General features: G+C 40.2%; 1 protein-coding gene across 1 annotated transcript in view; it reads right to left on the reverse strand.

The window, feature by feature from the left end:
* Positions 1 to 17,479, reverse strand: part of EDARADD (EDAR associated via death domain) — a 140,306-nt gene extending 122,827 nt beyond the window's left edge. Inside the window, exon 1 of the mRNA XM_070364718.1 lies at positions 17,203 to 17,479. Coding sequence (XP_070220819.1) covers positions 17,203 to 17,479 — 277 coding nt within the window. The remainder of the gene's footprint in view (positions 1 to 17,202) is intronic.
* Between the last annotated feature and the right edge of the window lie 421 nt (positions 17,480 to 17,900).

Genomic DNA, 17,900 nt, shown 5'->3' on the forward strand with positions numbered 1-17,900 from the left:
ACCTGACTAGACCAGCTTTGGTCAGATCCCTATCCCTAAGCCAATAATCACTGCCTGATGTTGTCACGTGTTGGCTGCTTCCAACTTGGGTTTCTGATTCTCTTATTGTGAGGCAAATGGAATCACTGTATTTGAATAGACTAGTCAGGACCCCTCTCTGTGGCTGGGAATGGGATTTTTATCTCTGAAGTCCCATGAGTCATAAGGGGAATAAATGGATGATGGATGGAAATTGGGGTTCTGATGCAAAGGAGGAAGAGAGAAATAGATGCTAAGGGAAGGGTGTCCATAGGAGTAGAACTCTCTTCTCTTGTAGAGAGAGTCAGGGTCACAGTCCCTCCAACACTTACACCTTCCTCTCATCTGTTTTACTGATTGTGCAAAAAAGCCAAACACAGCCAAGTGGTGGTGTCAACTTCTGTTTCAGCGACAGACTTACTATGTCTTGAGGATGGAGTGGGAGGGACAGAGAACATGTCGGTAAAATCTCAGATCAATAGAATCAAGACACCGGGGAAAGAAAGGCAGTTCATTAGCTGTAATGGCATAAAGAATCCTCTTGTCCATCTCTCAATTCTACTCTTGGGTTCCTATATCTGTGCATTTTGCCATGAGAAATATAATATATGCCAATAATTCACAGCATATGTTGCATCTGAAAGGTGGCAGACAATCCCCCATTGTGTCGCTTTTGATAGCACAGATAAAGCTAACCACAGAGAAGGGCAGAGCAAAGAGAAGACATGAGAAATTAAGCAGGACCTTTGATCAAAATGTGCCTGAAACCCATTCTACCTTCTGACTTCATGTTCTTGAGAATATAGAGTTCATTGGTTTTGATTCAGTTTTCTAAAATTTTATATTTTGTTGAAGTATAGTTGATTTACAATGCTGTGTTAATTTCTGCTGTACAATAAACGTGATTCAGTTGTACATATATATATATGTACATTCACTTTCTTTTTTAAAATATTCTTTTCCATTATTTAGGATATGGAATATATCCTAGGTTTATAGGATATAGATTTAACATAGGATATTGAATATAGTTCTCTGTGCTATACAGTACAAACTTGTTTCTTCGTGCTAATCCAATGAATCAAAGTTTACATATGCTAACCCCAGCCTCCCACTCCATCCCTCCCCTAAGCCTTTCCTTCTCAGCTACCAGTCTGTTCTCTATGTCTGTGACTCTGTTTCTCTTTCATGCATAGGTTCATTTATGTTCTATTTTAGATTCCACATATAAGTGATATCATATGATGACTTACTTCAGTTAGTGTGTTAATCTCTAGGTCTATCCATTTTGCTGCAAATGGCATTATTTTGTTCTCTTTTATGGCTAAGTAATATTTCATTGTGTATGTGTACTGCATCTTCTTTATGCATTCATCTGTCAATGGATATTTGGTTGTTTCCATGTCTTACCTATTGTACTATGAACATAGGAGTGCATTTATCTTTTGGGATTAGAGTTTTGTTCAGATACATGCCAAGGAGTGGGACTGCTGGATCATATGACAACTCTATTTTTAGTTTTTTAAGGAACTGCCATACTAGTCTCCATAGTGGCTGCACCAATTTACATTCTCACCAACAGTGTTAGAGCCTTACCTTTTCTCCATACCCTCTCCAGCATTTGTTAATTGTAGACTTTTTAATGATGACCATTCTGACAGGTGTGAGGTGGTACCTCTCTATGGTTTTGACTTGCATTTTCTAATAATTAGCAATATTGAGTGGTTTTGATTCAGTTTTAAATGAAATTTCTGTTATTTATTTTCCTCCCCAAAGATCCAAATAAATATACTGATACAGGGGAGGCCATGAAGAGAGTTGTGAGAATCTGAGGTTCACTCTGGGCTCTTCCTTAATTACTATTTCTGATGGCAAATGTACATGAAGACTGGTCTCCCCCTCACTGGCAGAAGGACTGTGGAATATGGTGATGTTGAAATAGAAGTGTTTTTTATTCCCATCATTTAGAGACCAGTCTTCACCTACTCCACATGGCACTTAATATCTTAATCCAGTTTCTTTAAGATCAAATGGGAAGATGGAATTAAATGTGCAAGAAATTTATTGGGGAAATGCTTATCAGAGAAAATGAGGGAGGAGGATGGAGATGGTGGGAGGGTAGTGAGACTTGGATACAGGTCTGATTAAAGAAGAGACAGAAGATAGGAAGGAGGTGGAGGAGCATGGGCTTTGTGCTAACCTAGAGATGGCCCTCAGAGCACAGCATCAGGGCCCTGTGGTTGGAGATCTGAGAGGCGCCTTCCCTTTGGCTGCACGATCAGTAATAGAAGGGAACTTGCTAGACTATGCATGCCCACCACCAGGGCAGTGAGACTGGGTTGGGTCAATGATATACCCTTTCAGGAATTTTCATTTCCAAAAAGAAAACCCATACAGAACTTAAGGTGTCAGAAGCAGAGTGACACAATAGCAGGACCCACTTCTGCTGAGGACTTTGGTACTGGCTTGATTGCGTTTCAAGATTTTATGGTTCAACATTTTCTTTGATTATGTGGATATTTCAATATAAGTGCAATACATCTCTTTGTTTTGAAGGACTTCAGAGTTATTTTCTATTGCTTATAAACATCAGAGACCTTTGGCTGAGGTAGGAGAAGGGTTAGTTTTTAAATTAAATAAATGCTTTTAGAGAAATAAAAGCAGGTATTAGTACTGTTTAAATTTTTTTTAATTACACACATGATTTCATATTGCACGTGCTCTGGAAAGTTGCTTTTTTGTTTAGAATTATGTTTAAAGTTTCATTCATGTCTATAGTTCAGAATGAGATTTTCTATTAAATGGATATGTATATTTCATTGAAAGATTACAATATTTTGTAATTACAAAGGTGAATGTATGTTTATGTGTCAACTGTGCAACTGTGCAAGCATTTCTTGGACTTCCCAGGTGTCTCTAGTGGTAATTAACCCACTTGCCAATTCAGGAGATGTAAGAGATAAAGGTTCAATCCTTGGGTCTAGAAGATCCCCTGGAGGAGGGCATGGCAACCCACTCCAGTATTCTGGCCTGGAGAATCCCATGGGCAGAGGAGCCTGGCGGACTACAGTTCATAGTGTCTCAAAGAGTTGGACATGGCTGAAGTGACTTAGCATGCACATGCATGCACGCAAGCATTTCTACAGAATACATACCTAAGAGAGTGATTGCTGTGTCCTGAGGTAAACACTTTTTAACTGTGATCACATTGCCAATTGCTCTTCATAGTGGTTGTAACAATTTATTCCCCAGTCAGGAATACAGAAATCTCCCATTGTTTCACATCACTGAAATACTTAGTATCTTTAGATTCTTAAATGTTGGGTATTCAAAAATTGTAATCTTATCTGGCAGTAAAAAATGAAGTATTGATACTTACATGGATGAACCTTCAAAATATTACGCTAAGGGAAAGAAATGAGTCCCCAAGGACCACACATTTTGTATAATTTCATTTATATAAAATGAAGAAGAAGCAAAGCTACAGGACAGAAAACATATTAGTGATTGCCAGGGGCTGAGTGGAGGGAAACATGCAAAGAGTTACTTTGGAGAGCAACAGAAATACTGTAAAATTTATTGTGGTGATGGCTTCACAGTTTCATAATTTTATTTATTGATTGATTTTTTGGTTGTGCTGGGTCTTTGTTGCTGCGCAGGTGTTCTCTAGTCATGGCGAGTGAGGGCTACTCTCTAGTTGAGCTGTGGTGGCTTCTCCTGTTGCCAAGTGCCAGCCCTTGGGCCCAGGGGCTACCATAGGCTACCATAGGTGCAGCACATAGGCTCAGTACTTGCAATTCCTGGTCTCCTGAGCACAGGCTCAGTAGTTGTGACGCTCGAGCTTATTTGCTCTGCGGCATGTGGGACCCTCCCAGATCAGGAATCGAATCCGTGTCTCCTCCATTGGCACGTGGATTCTTTACCAATGAGCCACCAGGGAAGCCCCACAGTTTCGCTAATATGCTAAAGCCATGAATTATACACTTTTAGATGGGTGAATTAGATGATATGTAAATTATGCATCAATAAAACTGTTACAAAAAAAACGTGTTTGGAGGATGCTGGTCTAAACTGGGTATTGTTAACTATGTGTTGTGTGCTTAGTTGTGTCTGACTCTTTGCAACCCCATGGACTGTAGTCCGCCATGCTCCTCTGTCCATGACATTTTCCAGGCAAGAATTCTGGATTGGGTTGCCATTTCCTACTCCAGAGGATATTCCTGAGCCAGGGATAGAACCCACGCTTCCTGCATTGGCAGGGGGTTCTTTACCTCTGCATCACCTGGAAAGCAGAGATTTAACTATAGCAATATAGTTAACAAAGCGGCTGATGGAGAAACATGGAAAAAGAAAGCCACAATTTTTTTCAAACAATTAGGCCTTTATTGGTGCACGTAAGTGGAAGTCCAGACTTTTTTATTGTTTTATTTTTTAAACTTTTTATTTGTGTTGCAACAGTTTCAGGTGAACAGTGAAGGGACTCAACCATACATATACACGTATCCATTCAAGCCACAATTTTTGATTGGTTATTGGAGATAGAGTAAGATTAGGGGTGACAGATTGCAACCCAGGTAGATGTGCAGACATGTGTTATGAATTGAGATCACACCAACATAGAGAAAGCAGAGATAGCACCATGTGTCTTCAAAGGCTGTGATATCAGCGTCTGTCAAAGCCTAGTGATGTTGCATGGCAGAGAGCTTCGTGTGCTGCTTTTCTTTCTGATGTGCTGTGATTAGAGTATTATGTGGAAATTAAAGTTAACAAAGACCACAGGTTGTTTTATAAATATTTAAAAGGACAGAAAGTAATTTTAATTGTGTCAATATGGTACAGCAAGGACTAGGATTGCACACATAAGACTTCAAAATACCGTGCATACTTCTTGTTCTTTCTGGATAACACAATTGCTTGTCAGCAAAACTTTCTTGTTCCCGGTGGAAAAATGATAAATACTCCTTATATGATACAGTACATGCCCAAAGTGATACTAAACATAACAAAAATCTGTAATTACTGATCAGTCTCAATTTTGGCTTTGATGATACTATCTTTGTTCATATATACTAATAGCTAAATGGACTTTCATTATAGATGGAACTATAGTTTTAGATTTTCCAGAGACTTTGCTTTAGCATGGTATAAGTATTGTCAAGAATGAGTTGTGAAGTAGATCTAAAAATAATCCAGAGTAGGACATTTTTTTAGAAAGTATCAAATCTGTAAAACAACAACAACAAATTCAGGCCACATATTCCAATTTGGAGGACTGAAAAACTTCTCATAAAGAATTATCATGAAGAAAATTCTCTCTATGAAGGATTGTCTTATTCAGTTATGTATCTTCTATTTCAGGGATTTTCAATAGTCCCTTCATAAGTTGGCTATACCTGATCCTCATTACAGCTTTCTGCAGGCAAGACCTTTGGAGCATATTATCTGTATAATTCTGGCACTTCATCTGTGAAATGAAATGCAATTCCCTGAAGTCTTAATGTATATATTTTATGCTCTGAAGACTATTTATCATCAAGTAAGTCCTGCCAAAAGGCCATTTGATAAAATGGATTTTCTGCATACCTGAAATCCTCATTATTAACACCATTCCCTTAATGGCTTTGAAGGAGATGTTTGTATTTTAGCAAGGCTAAGGGATTTTTTTTTTTCAAACCTGGATATAGCCCCTAATTGAGTAAATGAAGTAAACAGACCACCCAGAAAAAGTATTAGACATTTGGTGAAAGGGGCTGATGTCAGGGAAAAGGGATAAGAGGCTAGAATAGGCATGGTCACTTTGGTTGCTATTAGGAGTCCAGGAGGTCTGAACATTAGTGAAACGAGCTGCTGGGGGTGGAAATTGTGTTCACGTCTGTTCCGATGACCGCAGCATCTGTTAGGCTCCAGTTGATGGCTGATTGTGGCACTGTTATCAGACCTTCAGATTTTTCAGTAGACCAACAACTTGGATATAACTGTGAACGCATCCATGCAGCCTGCATTGGAAGCATCAAATGTTAAAATGTTAACCACTGGACCGCCAGGGAAGTCCCCGAATTCTTCTTATTGCCAAATGTGGACAACTAATAACATTAAAAATAAAATCTGTAGATCAACAATTTCCGAGCCAAACAGGTTAGTTCTGTGGGCTATGTGAAGCCACAGGCCACCAGTTTGAAATTCTCACAGTAGAACATTTTCCAAAGGAAGCTGAAAAATAATGGGGACGAACGTTGGCCTATTCTCTGTTGAACCTATAGCTGGCACCATAGGGAAGCTCACCTCTGCTTTTTGCAAGTGTCTCTATGAGCTAGGCCAACTCCCTCCCTAAAGATGGAGTTCAAAGACAGTTTTCCACTCTCAACATGTTTAGAACAAGCAGAGGCCCTGTCCTGTCCCAGAAGTCACAAGTCAGTCTTCTGAGTTGAATAGAATTATGGGAGATATTGTTGCTACTTCTACCAGGGATTTAAGAGCATAAAAGTTCTTAGATATTTACCTTGCTCTTCATTCCTCCCACATACTGGTTAGTACTTGGTTTCTTCAGTGGCAAATCAGTGGGAGCTGGGAGTATGAAAGTCTAACCAGGGACTCCCCTGGTGGTCCAGTGGCTAAGACTCCAAGCTCCCAATGCAGGGGGCCTGGATTCAATCCCTGGTCAGGGAACTAGATCCTACATACAACAACTAAAAGATCCTATGCATCACAATTAAGACCTGGTGCAGCCAAATACATAAATAAAGTCAATTAATTAATTTTAAAAAGTCTAACCAGGGGAGCTGGGAGTTGGTGTTCCACATATGACTAAAGGGTAGGACACGACCGAGTGAACTGAACTGAAGCCAATCAAGTTTCTGCTATGGTTAACAGCATGAGTCTGATTCATGATAATGTTTGGCAGAAACCAACACAATGCTATAAAGCAATTATCCTTAAATGAAAAATAAATTTTTTTAAAAAGAGTGTGAATTTGGAGCCAATTGCCTGGTCAAATTCTGACTCCACCACTAACTTGGTAACTGCACTTAAACCATCTGTAAAATGGGGAAAACAGAATACCTATATATGAGGCTGTTGTGAGGATGAAATATATTGACATCCAGTGCTCTAACAATTTGATCTTATAGGAAAAAAATTATTTTGGAAATTTGAGAAAACCAAGGCTCCAAAAAGCTAATTTACTTGCCCAAGTCACACTACTTGAAAAAAAAAAAAAAGAAAGCAGATGTCAGAATTTGAACTCCAGAAGGAAATGGCAACCCATTTGGCAAAAACCCAGTATTTTTGCCTGGAAATCCCGTGAGTAGAGGAGCCTGGTGGACTATAGTCCATGGGGTCAAAAAGAGTCAGACACGACTCAGTGACTGAACACACACACTCTTGAGTTCCAAGTACAGTATTCTGGTCTAATTAGTGCACCCCAGATTTTCTCAGAATTATGTCAGGTTTATCTGAGTGCTTAATAGAAGTGATTTGTACAAAACCAGGTTTTGCTGCAAATCCTGGTTGCATTGGTATGTAGTATATTACAGAAATCATTGGTGGTATTTCTAAGCAAATCGCCATCTAAATGATTAAGTTTGAGTTCCTCAAAGACGAAAACAGGTAACGGCAACAAGGGAAGATTCACAAGGCAAAGCTGGTCCCACAACCAGAGGGCAAGGGAGAAAAGAAACCTCTCTGTAAATAGAGGTATGTGTGTACTCCGTCATGTCTGATTCTTTGCAACCCACGGACTTTAGCCTGCCAGACTCCTCTGTCCATGGGATTTCCCAGGCAAGAATACTGGAGTAGGTTGCCATTTCCTCCTCCAGGGGATCTTCCCAACCCAGAGATCGAACCCAAGTCTCCTGCATTTCAGGAAGATTCTTTACTGCTGATCCAGCAGAGAAGCCCAGATATAGTGGACTCCAGATTAAAAGATTTGTCCAAAAGAAGAGAAAACCAATGTTTATCTTTTGGTGCTTGTTTGGGGATGGAGTTGGTCAATTCAAGGTTGAGTAGAAACCTAGGCAGTAAAACCCAGTGATCAAAAGAGGCCTCCTGAACTAAGTGGCTTTGCAAAATTCATGGACATGAAAAAGTACGTTTCAAAACATTTTTATTCATTAAACATCTATCCACTAAAAACTTCTAAATATCAAGTGCTCAAATAACAGTCTTAAAACTTCAGCTCATAGGCAGCTTGATCACTGGCAGGGAAGGAAAACAAGGCCAGACTTATGAATGACTTACACAAGGTCACGTGGGAATCTGTGGCAGAAGGAAAACTAGACTCCAGGAATATGTACATCAGTGGTTGGGGCTATGACCCCGGACTCAGATCACACACGGACCGCTTTATTTTATTTTAAGTATTTTTAAAATTAAATAATGAACTAGGCTCCATTGGGTGTTAGTTGTGGCATGTGAGAGCTTTAGTTGTGGCATGTAGGATCTAGTTCCCCAATCAGGGATTGAACCTGAGCCCTCTGCACTGGGAGTGCAGAATCTTAACCACTGGTCCACCAGGGAACTCCCTGGAGTGTTTTACTGAGCTGAGATAGAAAGGTACCTCCAGGCATTTTCATCACTACCTCAGCTCACAGCAGCAAAAGTCCTGGGCAGTTCATACCTGCTAGGTTTTATCAGGCCTACGATGAGGCTTCCCAGAAACCAGGCTCACTTAGGGATCCTGAATCCATCAAAAAGGGGTGGTGAAGAGGGTTTCCACGGGGTAGTCAGACTCTGTGGACAGGTGCATTACATTTCTTTTTAAGACTGAAAAAAATTCCATTGAATATATGTACCACATTTAGTTAATCCATTCATCTATTGATGGCCCCTTGCCTGGAAAATCCCATGGATGGAGGAGCCTGGTGGGCTGCCTTCTATGGGGTCACACAGAGTCGGACACGACTGAGCAACTTAACTTTCACTTTTCACTTTCATGCATTGGAGAAGGAAATGGCAACCCACTCCAGTGTTCTTGCCTGGAGAATCCCAGGGACGGGGGAGCCTCGTGGGCGGCCGTCTGTGGGGTCGCACAGAGTCGGACACGACTGAAGCGACTTAGCAGCAGCAGGGTTTTGAAACAACTAGATATTTCATTTCCAAGATCTTTAAAAGTTTGAAAAATATACAATAACCTTTCACATATGTAGTCTCTTTTTTAAAAAATGTTTGTTTTTTTAATATAAATTTATTTATTTTAATTGGAAGCTAATTACTTTACATTATTGTATTGGTTTTGCCGTACATCAACATGAATCCACCACGGGTGTACACATGTTCCCCATCCTGAACCCCCCTCCCACCTCCCTCCCCGTACCATCTCTCTGGGTCATCCCAGTGCACCAGCCCCAGGCATCCTGTATCATGCATCAAACCTGGACTGGTGATTCGTTTCATACATGATATTATACATGGTTCAATGCCATTCTCCCAAACCATCCCACCCTCTCCCTCTCCCACAGAGTCCAAAAGACTGTTCTATACATCTGTGTCTCTTTTGCTATCTCACATACAGGGTTATCATTACCATCTTTCTAAATCCCATATATATGCATTAGTATACTGTATTGGTGTTTTCTTTCTGGCTTACTTCACTCTGTATAATAGGCTCCAGTTTCATCTGTCTCATTAGAACTGATTCAAATGCATTCTTTTTAAGGGCTGAATAATACTCCATTGTGTATATGTACCACAGCTTTCTTATCCATTCGTCTGCTGATGGACATCTAGGTTGCTTCCATGTCCTGGCTATTATAAACAGTGCTGCGATGAACATTGGGGTACATGTGACTCTTTCAATTTTGGTTTCCTTAGTGTGTATGCCCAGCAGTGGGATTGCTGGGTCATATGGCAGTTCTGTTTCCAGTTTTTTAAGGAATCTCCACACTGTTCTCCATAGTGGCTGTACTAGTTTGCATTCCCACCAACAGTGTAAGAGGGTTCCCTTTTCTCCACACCCTCTCCAGCATTTATTGCTTGTAGACTTTTGGATCGCAGCCATTCTGTCTGGCATGAAATGGTACCTCATTGTGGTTTTGATTTGCATTTCTCGGATAATGAGTGATGTTGAGCATCTTTTCATGTGTTTGTTAGCCATCTGTATGTCTTCTTTGGAGAAATGTCTGTTTAGTTCTTTGGCCCATTTTTTGGTTGGGTCGTTTGTTTTTCTGGAATTGAGCTGCAGGAGTTGCTTGTATATTTTTGAGATTAGTTCTTTGTCAGTTGCTTCATTTGCTATTATTTTATCCCATTCTGAAGGCTGTCTTTTCACCTTGCTTAGAGTTTCCTTTGTTGTGCAAAAGCTTTTAATTTTAATTAGGTCCCATTTGTTTATTTTTGCTTTTATTTCCAGTATTCTGGGAGGTGGGTCATAGAGGATCCTGCTGTGGTTTATGTCAGAGAGTGTTTTGCCTATGTTTTCCTCTAGGAGTTTTATAGTTTCTGGTCTTATGTTTAGATCTTTAATCCATTTTGAGTTTATTTTTGTGTATGGTGTTAGAAAGTGCTCTAGTTTCATTCTTTTACAAGTGGTCAACTGGTTTTCCCAGCACCACTTGTTAAAGAGATTGTCTTTTCTCCATTGTATATTCTTGCCTCCTTTGTCCAAGATAAGGTGTCCATAGGTGTGTGGATTTATCTCTGGGCTTTCTGTTTTCTTCCATTGATCTGTATTTCTGTCTTTGTGCCAGTACCATACTGTCTTGATGACTATGGCTTTGTAGTAGAGCCTGAAGTCAGGCAGGTTGATTCCTCCAGTCCCTCTTTCTCAAGATTGCTTTGGCTATTCGAGGTTTTTTGTATTTCCATACAAATTGTGAAATTATTTGTTCTAGCTCTATGAAAAATACTGTTGGTAGTTTGATAGGGATTGCATTGAATCTATAGATTGCTTTGGGTAGTATACTCATTTTCACTATGTTGATTCTTCCAATCCATGAACATGGTATATTTCTCCATCTGTTAGTGTCCTCTTTGATTTCTTTCACCAGTGTTTTATAGTTTTCTATATACAGGTCTTTAGTTTCTTTAGGTAGATATATTCCTAAGTATTTTATTCTTTTTGTTGCAATGGTGAATGGAATTGTTTCCTTAATTTCTCTTTCTATTTTCTCATTATTAGTGTATAGGAATGCAAGGGATTTCTGTGTGTTGATTTTATATCCTGCCACTTTACTATATTCATTGATTAGCTCTAGTAATTTTCTGGTGGAGTCTTTAGGGTTTTCTATGTAGAGGACCATGTCATCTGCAAACAGTGAGAGTTTTACTTCTTCTTTTCCAATCTGGATTCCTTTTATTTCCTTTCCTGCTCTGATTGCTGTGGCCAAAACTATGTTGAATAGTAATGGTGAAAGTGGGCACCCTTGTCTTGTTCCTGACTTTAGAGGAAATGCTTTCAATATTTCACCACTGAGGACAATGTTTGCTGTGGGTTTGTCATATATAGCTTTTATTATGTTGAAGTATGTTCCTTCTGTTCATGCTTTCTGGAGAGTTTTTATCATAAATGGATGTTGAATTTTGTCAAAGGCTTTCTCTGCATCTATTGAGATAATCATATGGTTTTTATTTTTCAATTTGTTGATGTGGTGTATTACATTGATTGATTTGCAGATATTGAAGAATCCTTGCATCCCTGGGATAAAGCCCACTTGGTCATGGTGTATGATCTTTTTAATGTATTGCTGGATTCGGATTGCTAGAATTTTGTCAAGGATTTTTGCATCCATGTTCATCAGTGATATTGGCCTGTAGTTTTCTTTTTTTGTGGCATCTTTGTCAGGTTTTGGTATTAGGGTGATGGTGGCCTCATAGAATGAGTTTGGAAGTTTACCTTCCTCTGCAATTTTCTGGAAGAGTTTGAGTAGGATAGGTGTTAGCTCTTCGCTAAATTTTTGGTAGAATTCAGCTGTGAAGCCATCTGATCCTGGGCTTTTGTTTGCTGGAAGATTTCTGATTACAGTTTCAATTTCCATGCTTGTGATGGATCTGTTAAGATTTTCTATTTCTTCCTGGTTCAGTTTTGGAAAGTTGTACTTTTCTGAGAATTTGTCCATTTTTTCCAAGTTGTCCATTTTATTGGCATATAATTGCTGATAGTAGTCTCTTATGATCCTTTGTACTTCTGTGTTGTCTGTTGTGATCTCTCCATTTTCATTTCTAATTTTATTGATTTGATTTTTCTCCCTTTGTTTCTTGATGAGTCTGGCTAATAATGGTTTGTCAATTTTATTTATCCTCTCAAAGAACCAGCTTTTGGCTTTGTTGATTTTTGCTATGGTCTCTTATGTTTCTTTTGCATTTATTTGTGCCCTGATTTTTAAGATTTCTTTCCTTCTACTAACCCTGGGGTTCTTCATTTCTTCCTTTTCTAGTTGCTTTAGGTGTAGAGTTAGGGTATTTATTTGACTTTTTTCTTGTTTCTTGAGGTATGCCTGTATTGCTATGAACCTTCCCCTTAGCACTGCTTTTACAGTGTCCCACAGGTTTTGGGTTGTTGTGTTTTCATTTTCATTCATTTCTATGCATATTTTGATTTCTTTTTGATTTCTTCTGTGATTTGTTGGTTATTCAGCAGCGTGTGTTCAGCCTCCATATGTTGGAATTTTTAATAGCTTTTCTCCCGTAATTGAGATCTAATCTTACTGCATTGTGGTCAGAAAAGATGCTTGGAATGATTTCAATTTTTTTGAATTTACCAAGGCTAGATTTATGGCCCAGGATGTGATCTATCCTGGAGAAGGTTCCGTGTGTGCTTGAGAAAAAGGTGAAATTCATTGTTTTGGGGTGAAATGTCCTATAGATATCAATTAGGTCTAACTGTTCTATTGTATCATTTAAAGTTTGTGTTTCCTTGTTAATTTTCTGTTTAGTTGATCTATCCATAGGTGTGAGTGGGGTATTAAAGTCTCCCACTATTATTGTGTTATTGTTAATTTCCCCTTTCATACTTGTTAGCATTTGTCTTACATATTGCGGTGCTCCTATGTTGGGTGCATATATATTTATAATTGTTATATCTTCTTCTTGGATTGATCCTTTGATCATTATGTAGTGTCCTTCTTTGTCTCTTTTCATAGCCTTTGTTTTAAAGTCTATTTTATCTGATATGAGTATTACTACTCCTGCTTTCTTTCGGTCTCTATTTGCATGGAATATCATTTTCTAGCCCTTCACTTTCAGTCAGCATGTGTCCCCTGTTTTGAGGTGGGTCTCTTGTAGACAACATATATAGGGGTCTTGTTTTTGTATCCATTCAGCCAGTCTTTGTCTTTTGGTTGGGGCATTCAACCCATTTATGTTTAAGGTAATTATTGATAAGTATGATCCCGTTGCCATTTACTTTATTGTTTTGGGTTCGAGTTTATACACTCTTTTTGTGTTTCCTGTCTAGAGAAGATCCTTTAGCATTTGTTGGAGAACTGGTTTGGTGGTGCTGAATTCTCTCAGCTTTTGCTTGTCTGTAAAGCTTTTGATTTCTCCTTCATATTTGAATGAGATCCTTGCTGGGTACAGTAATCTGGGCTGTAGGTTATTTTCTTTCATCACTTTAAGTATGTCCTGCCATTCCCTCCTGGCCTGAAGAGTTTCTATTGAAAGATCAGCTGTTATCCTTATGGGAATCCCCTTATGTGTTATTTGTTGTTTTTCCCTTGTTGCTTTTAATATTTGTTCTTTGTGTTTGATCTTTGTTAATTTGATTAATATATGTCTTGGGGTGTTTCACCGTTGGTTTATCCTGTTTGGGACTCTCTGGGTTTCTTGGACTTGGGTGATTATATCCTTCCCCATTTTAGGGAAGTTTTCAACTATTATCTCTTCAAGTATTTTCTCATGGTCTTTCTTTTTGTCTTCTTCTTCTTCTGGGACTCCTATGATTCGAATGTTGGAGCACTTAACATTGTCCCAGAGGTCTCTGAGATTGTCCTCATTTCTTTTAATTCGTTTTTCTTTTTTCCTCTCTGATTCATTTATTTCTACCATTCTATCTTCTACTTCACTAATCCTATCTTCTGCCTCTGTTATTCTACTATTTGTTCCCTCCAGAGTGTTTTTGAGCTCATTTATTGCATTATTCATTATATGTTGACTCTTTTTTACTTCTTCTAGGTCCTTGTTAAACCTTTCTTTCATCTTCTCAATCCTTGTCTCCAGGCTATTTATCCGTGATTCATTTTGTTTTCAAGATTTTGGATCATTTTCACTATCATTATTTGGAATTCTTTATCAGGTAGATTCCCTATCTCTTCCTCTTTTGTTTGGTTTGGTGGGCATTTATCCTGTTCCTTTACCTGCTGGGTATTCCTCTGTCTCTTCATCTTGTTTATATTGCTGTGTTTGGGGTGGCCTTTCTGTATTCTGGCAGTTTGTGGAGTTCTTTTTATTGTGGAGTTTCCTCTCTGTGGGTGGGGTTACACAGGTGGCTTGTCAAGGTTTCCTGGTTAGGGAAGCTTGTGTCAGTGTTCTGGTGGGTGGAGCTGGATTTCTTCTCTCTGGAGTGCAATGAAGTGTCCAGTAATGAGTTATGAGATGTCAGTGGGTTTGGAGTGACTTTGGGCAGCCTGTATATTGAAGCTCAGGGCTATGTTCCTGTGTTGCTGGAGAATTTGCGTGGTATGTCTTGCTCTGGAACTTGTTGGCCCTTGGGTGGTGCTTGGTCTCAGTGTAGGTATGGAGGCGTTTGATGAGCTCCTGTCGATTAATGTTCCCTGGAGTCAGGAGTTCTCTGGTGTTCTCAGGATTTGGACTTAAGCCTCCTGCTTCTGGTTTTCAGTCTTATTTTTACAGTAGCCTCAAGACTTCTCCATCTATACAGCACCATTGATAAAACATCTAGGTTAAAGATGAAAAGTTTCTCCACAGTGAGGGATACCCAGAGAGGTTCACAGAGTTACATGGAGAAAAGAAGAGGGAGGAGGGAGTTAGGGGTGACCCGAATGAGGTGAGGTGGAATCAAAAGAGGAGAGAGCAAGCTAGCCAGTAATCCCTTCCCTATGTGCGCTCCACAGTCTGGACCGCTCAGAGATGTTCACAGAGTTATACAGAGAAGAGAAGAGAGATGAGGGAGACAGAGGTGGCCAGGAGGATAAAGGGGGGAATCGAGAGGAGAGAGACAGATCCAGCCAGTAATCAGTTGCCTAAGTGTTCTCCAACATCTGGAACACACAGAGATTCATAGAGTTGGCAAAAGAAGAGAATGGGGAGGGAGGAGATAGAGGCGACCTGGTGGAGAAAAAGGAGAGTCCAAAGGGTGAGAGAGCAGTCAAGCCAGTAATCTCGCTCCCAAGTAAAAATGGGTAGTGAAGATTGGGTTCTTAAAGGTACAAAATTGATACCAAGTACCAAAAAGCAAAGATTAAAAATCTAGAGTAGAGGTTGGATTTTCAAAAATACAATATTAAAGAAAAGAAAAAAACAAAGTCACAAAAATTATAAAAATATATATATATTTGAAGTTTGCTTTAAAATATAGGGTCTCTCTCTTTTTTTTTTTTTTTTTTGCAAAGTAATAGTAGGTTATAAAAATGAAAATTAAAGGATTAATAGAGGACTTAAAATTAAAAAAATAAAGAATGATAGTAGAAATAGTAAAAATATATCTAGGACTTTTTCTGGTGGTGTTGTGGGCAGTGTGGGGTCAGTTCATTTTCAGATAGTTCCTTGGTCTGGCTTATATTTCTCAAGATCTATAGGCCCCTTCCTATGTAGTCGGTACTAACTACAGGGTTTTAATCTATTGTACCTGTCACTTCCAAGGCGATTCCCCAACCGTCCAAGGCTGGCCCTGGGCTGCATGCACCTCCCAGGTCTAAGCCGCTCAAGTTCAGGCACTTGGGTAGTCCTCAGAGGCGCAGACTTGGTTGGGCCTGCGTTTGGTACCCTTCCCAGGTCCGAGCAGCTCAGGTGATCAGGTGTTTGGCAAGCGTGGTAGCTGTGACTTATTGCCTCCCCCGTCCCTGCCACTCGGTTTTCTGGGTGTACAACCGGCTCCCCTTCTCAGGTGGATGTTGACCATCCATAATCCCAAGAAGTCTTAGCAAAGAAGCCTGCTTGCAGTTTGGTAGATAATGCCTCTCTGGAGCACAATTGCCCGCTTCCAGCTCTGGCTGCTTGTCACTGGAGGGGGATGGTCTGCAGCCGGCTAGCTCTGTTCAGTCCTTTGTTCTGTGAGTGGGCCTGGTGGTGTCTTAGGTTAGGGCTTTTCACGTGGTAGCTATCCCAGTCTGGTTTGCTAGCCCAAGTTAGTTCCCTCAGATTGCCCTTGGGGCATTGAGGCCCGGTCCTCATTTTAAGCAATGCAGCCCGCGCCTCCCTGCCCAGCCCCGCTTGCTAGTGCGGATGCTGGCATCTGTGCTGCTTCTCAGCTGAGGGAGTTACCATTGGGCACGTAATCTGTGGGTTTTAATTGTTTATTTATTTTTCCTCCCAGTTATGTTGCCCTCTGTGCTTCCAAGGTTCGCCACAGACTCGGCAGTGAGAGTGTTTCCTGGTGTTTGGAAACTTCTCCCTTTTTAAGACTCCCTTCCTGGGACAGAGCTCTGTCCCTACCTCTTTTGTCTCTCTTTTTGTCTTTTATATTTTTTCCTACCTCCTTTTGAAGACAATGGGCTGCTTTTCTGGGTGCCTGATGTCCTCTGCAGGCATTCAGAAGTTGTTTTGTGGAATTTACTCAGCATTTAAATGTTCTTTTGATGAATTTGTGGGGGAAAAAGTGATCTCCCAGTCCTATTCCTCTGCCATCTTGAATTCTTTATTCTAAAATGTTTGAAGATATTAATTATAATTTCAAAATATCCCCACACTGTTGGCTCTGTTACCTTCGTGTTTGGGCTGACATGCTGCAACTCCTTTTGGAGCTGAAGGGAGGAAACCCAGCCTGGAGGACTAGTGTTCAGCCTGTATCTTCCCCTTGATTTACACGCCCCTTGACTTCCTCCCTTTTTTGCCCCCAGGTCATGGGCCCCTCTTCTACTTCTCTCACTGCAAATCTCCTATTCTGCTGGGAACCTGGAGACCGTAAGAGAAGACTCCACTGTCCCAGTGCAACTGGCTGAGAAGGAAGGGCGAGGCCAGGGCCCTGTGGAGGATAATAGGATAAAAGTCCAGTGAAACCTGGACTTTTCAGGTTTTACCTAGGGTTTCTAGAAGCTGCAAGGAGACTTTTATGCCCTTTTTAAATGATCAAATCACTGATTCTGCAGTCTCTCATCTTCTGAGACTTATGCTCTGGAAGCAGAATAGTCTGGGCCATGGTGGCCAAGAGGTTCCTGGTGGTGGTGGGCTCCTTGGGGCACTCCTCTGAGGCACCCACCAGGAAGCACACGTGGGCGCAGGTGTTGGCCAGGGTGCAAGGCCAGGTGCCCAGAACAACCAGTGCAGCCAGGCTGAGGCTGATGAGGTGGGTGGGGATGGGATGGGCCCTTTGTGTGATTTCTCTGCTAGAGACGTTGATGAGGAATGATGACATCATATAAAATATATGTGGGCCAGTATTGGAACTTTTAAATGTATCTCCCATGCCTCTTAACTTTGGGTGAAATTCTTCATCAGCTGCTAGTCTTATTCACCTATGTTACCCAAAGTGCCTCTCTTTTTAATTGTGGTAAAATTTATACAACATCACCTTTTAACCATTTTTACCCTTTTAACCACTTTTAACCATTTTTAAATGGTTAAAACAACCATTTAAAACAACCTCTTCCAACAACACAAGGGAAGACTCTACACATGGACAACACCAGATGGTCAACACCGAAATCAGATTGATTATATTCTTTGCAGCCAAAAATGGAGAAGCTCTATACAGTCAACAAAAACAAGACCAGGAGCTGACTGTGGCTCAGATCATGAACTCCTTATTGCCAAATTCAGACTTAAATTGAAGAAAG

The sequence above is a fragment of the Bos mutus genome, chromosome 28 (assembly GCF_027580195.1).
Source record: "Bos mutus isolate GX-2022 chromosome 28, NWIPB_WYAK_1.1, whole genome shotgun sequence".
NCBI lineage: Eukaryota > Metazoa > Chordata > Mammalia > Artiodactyla > Bovidae > Bos > Bos mutus.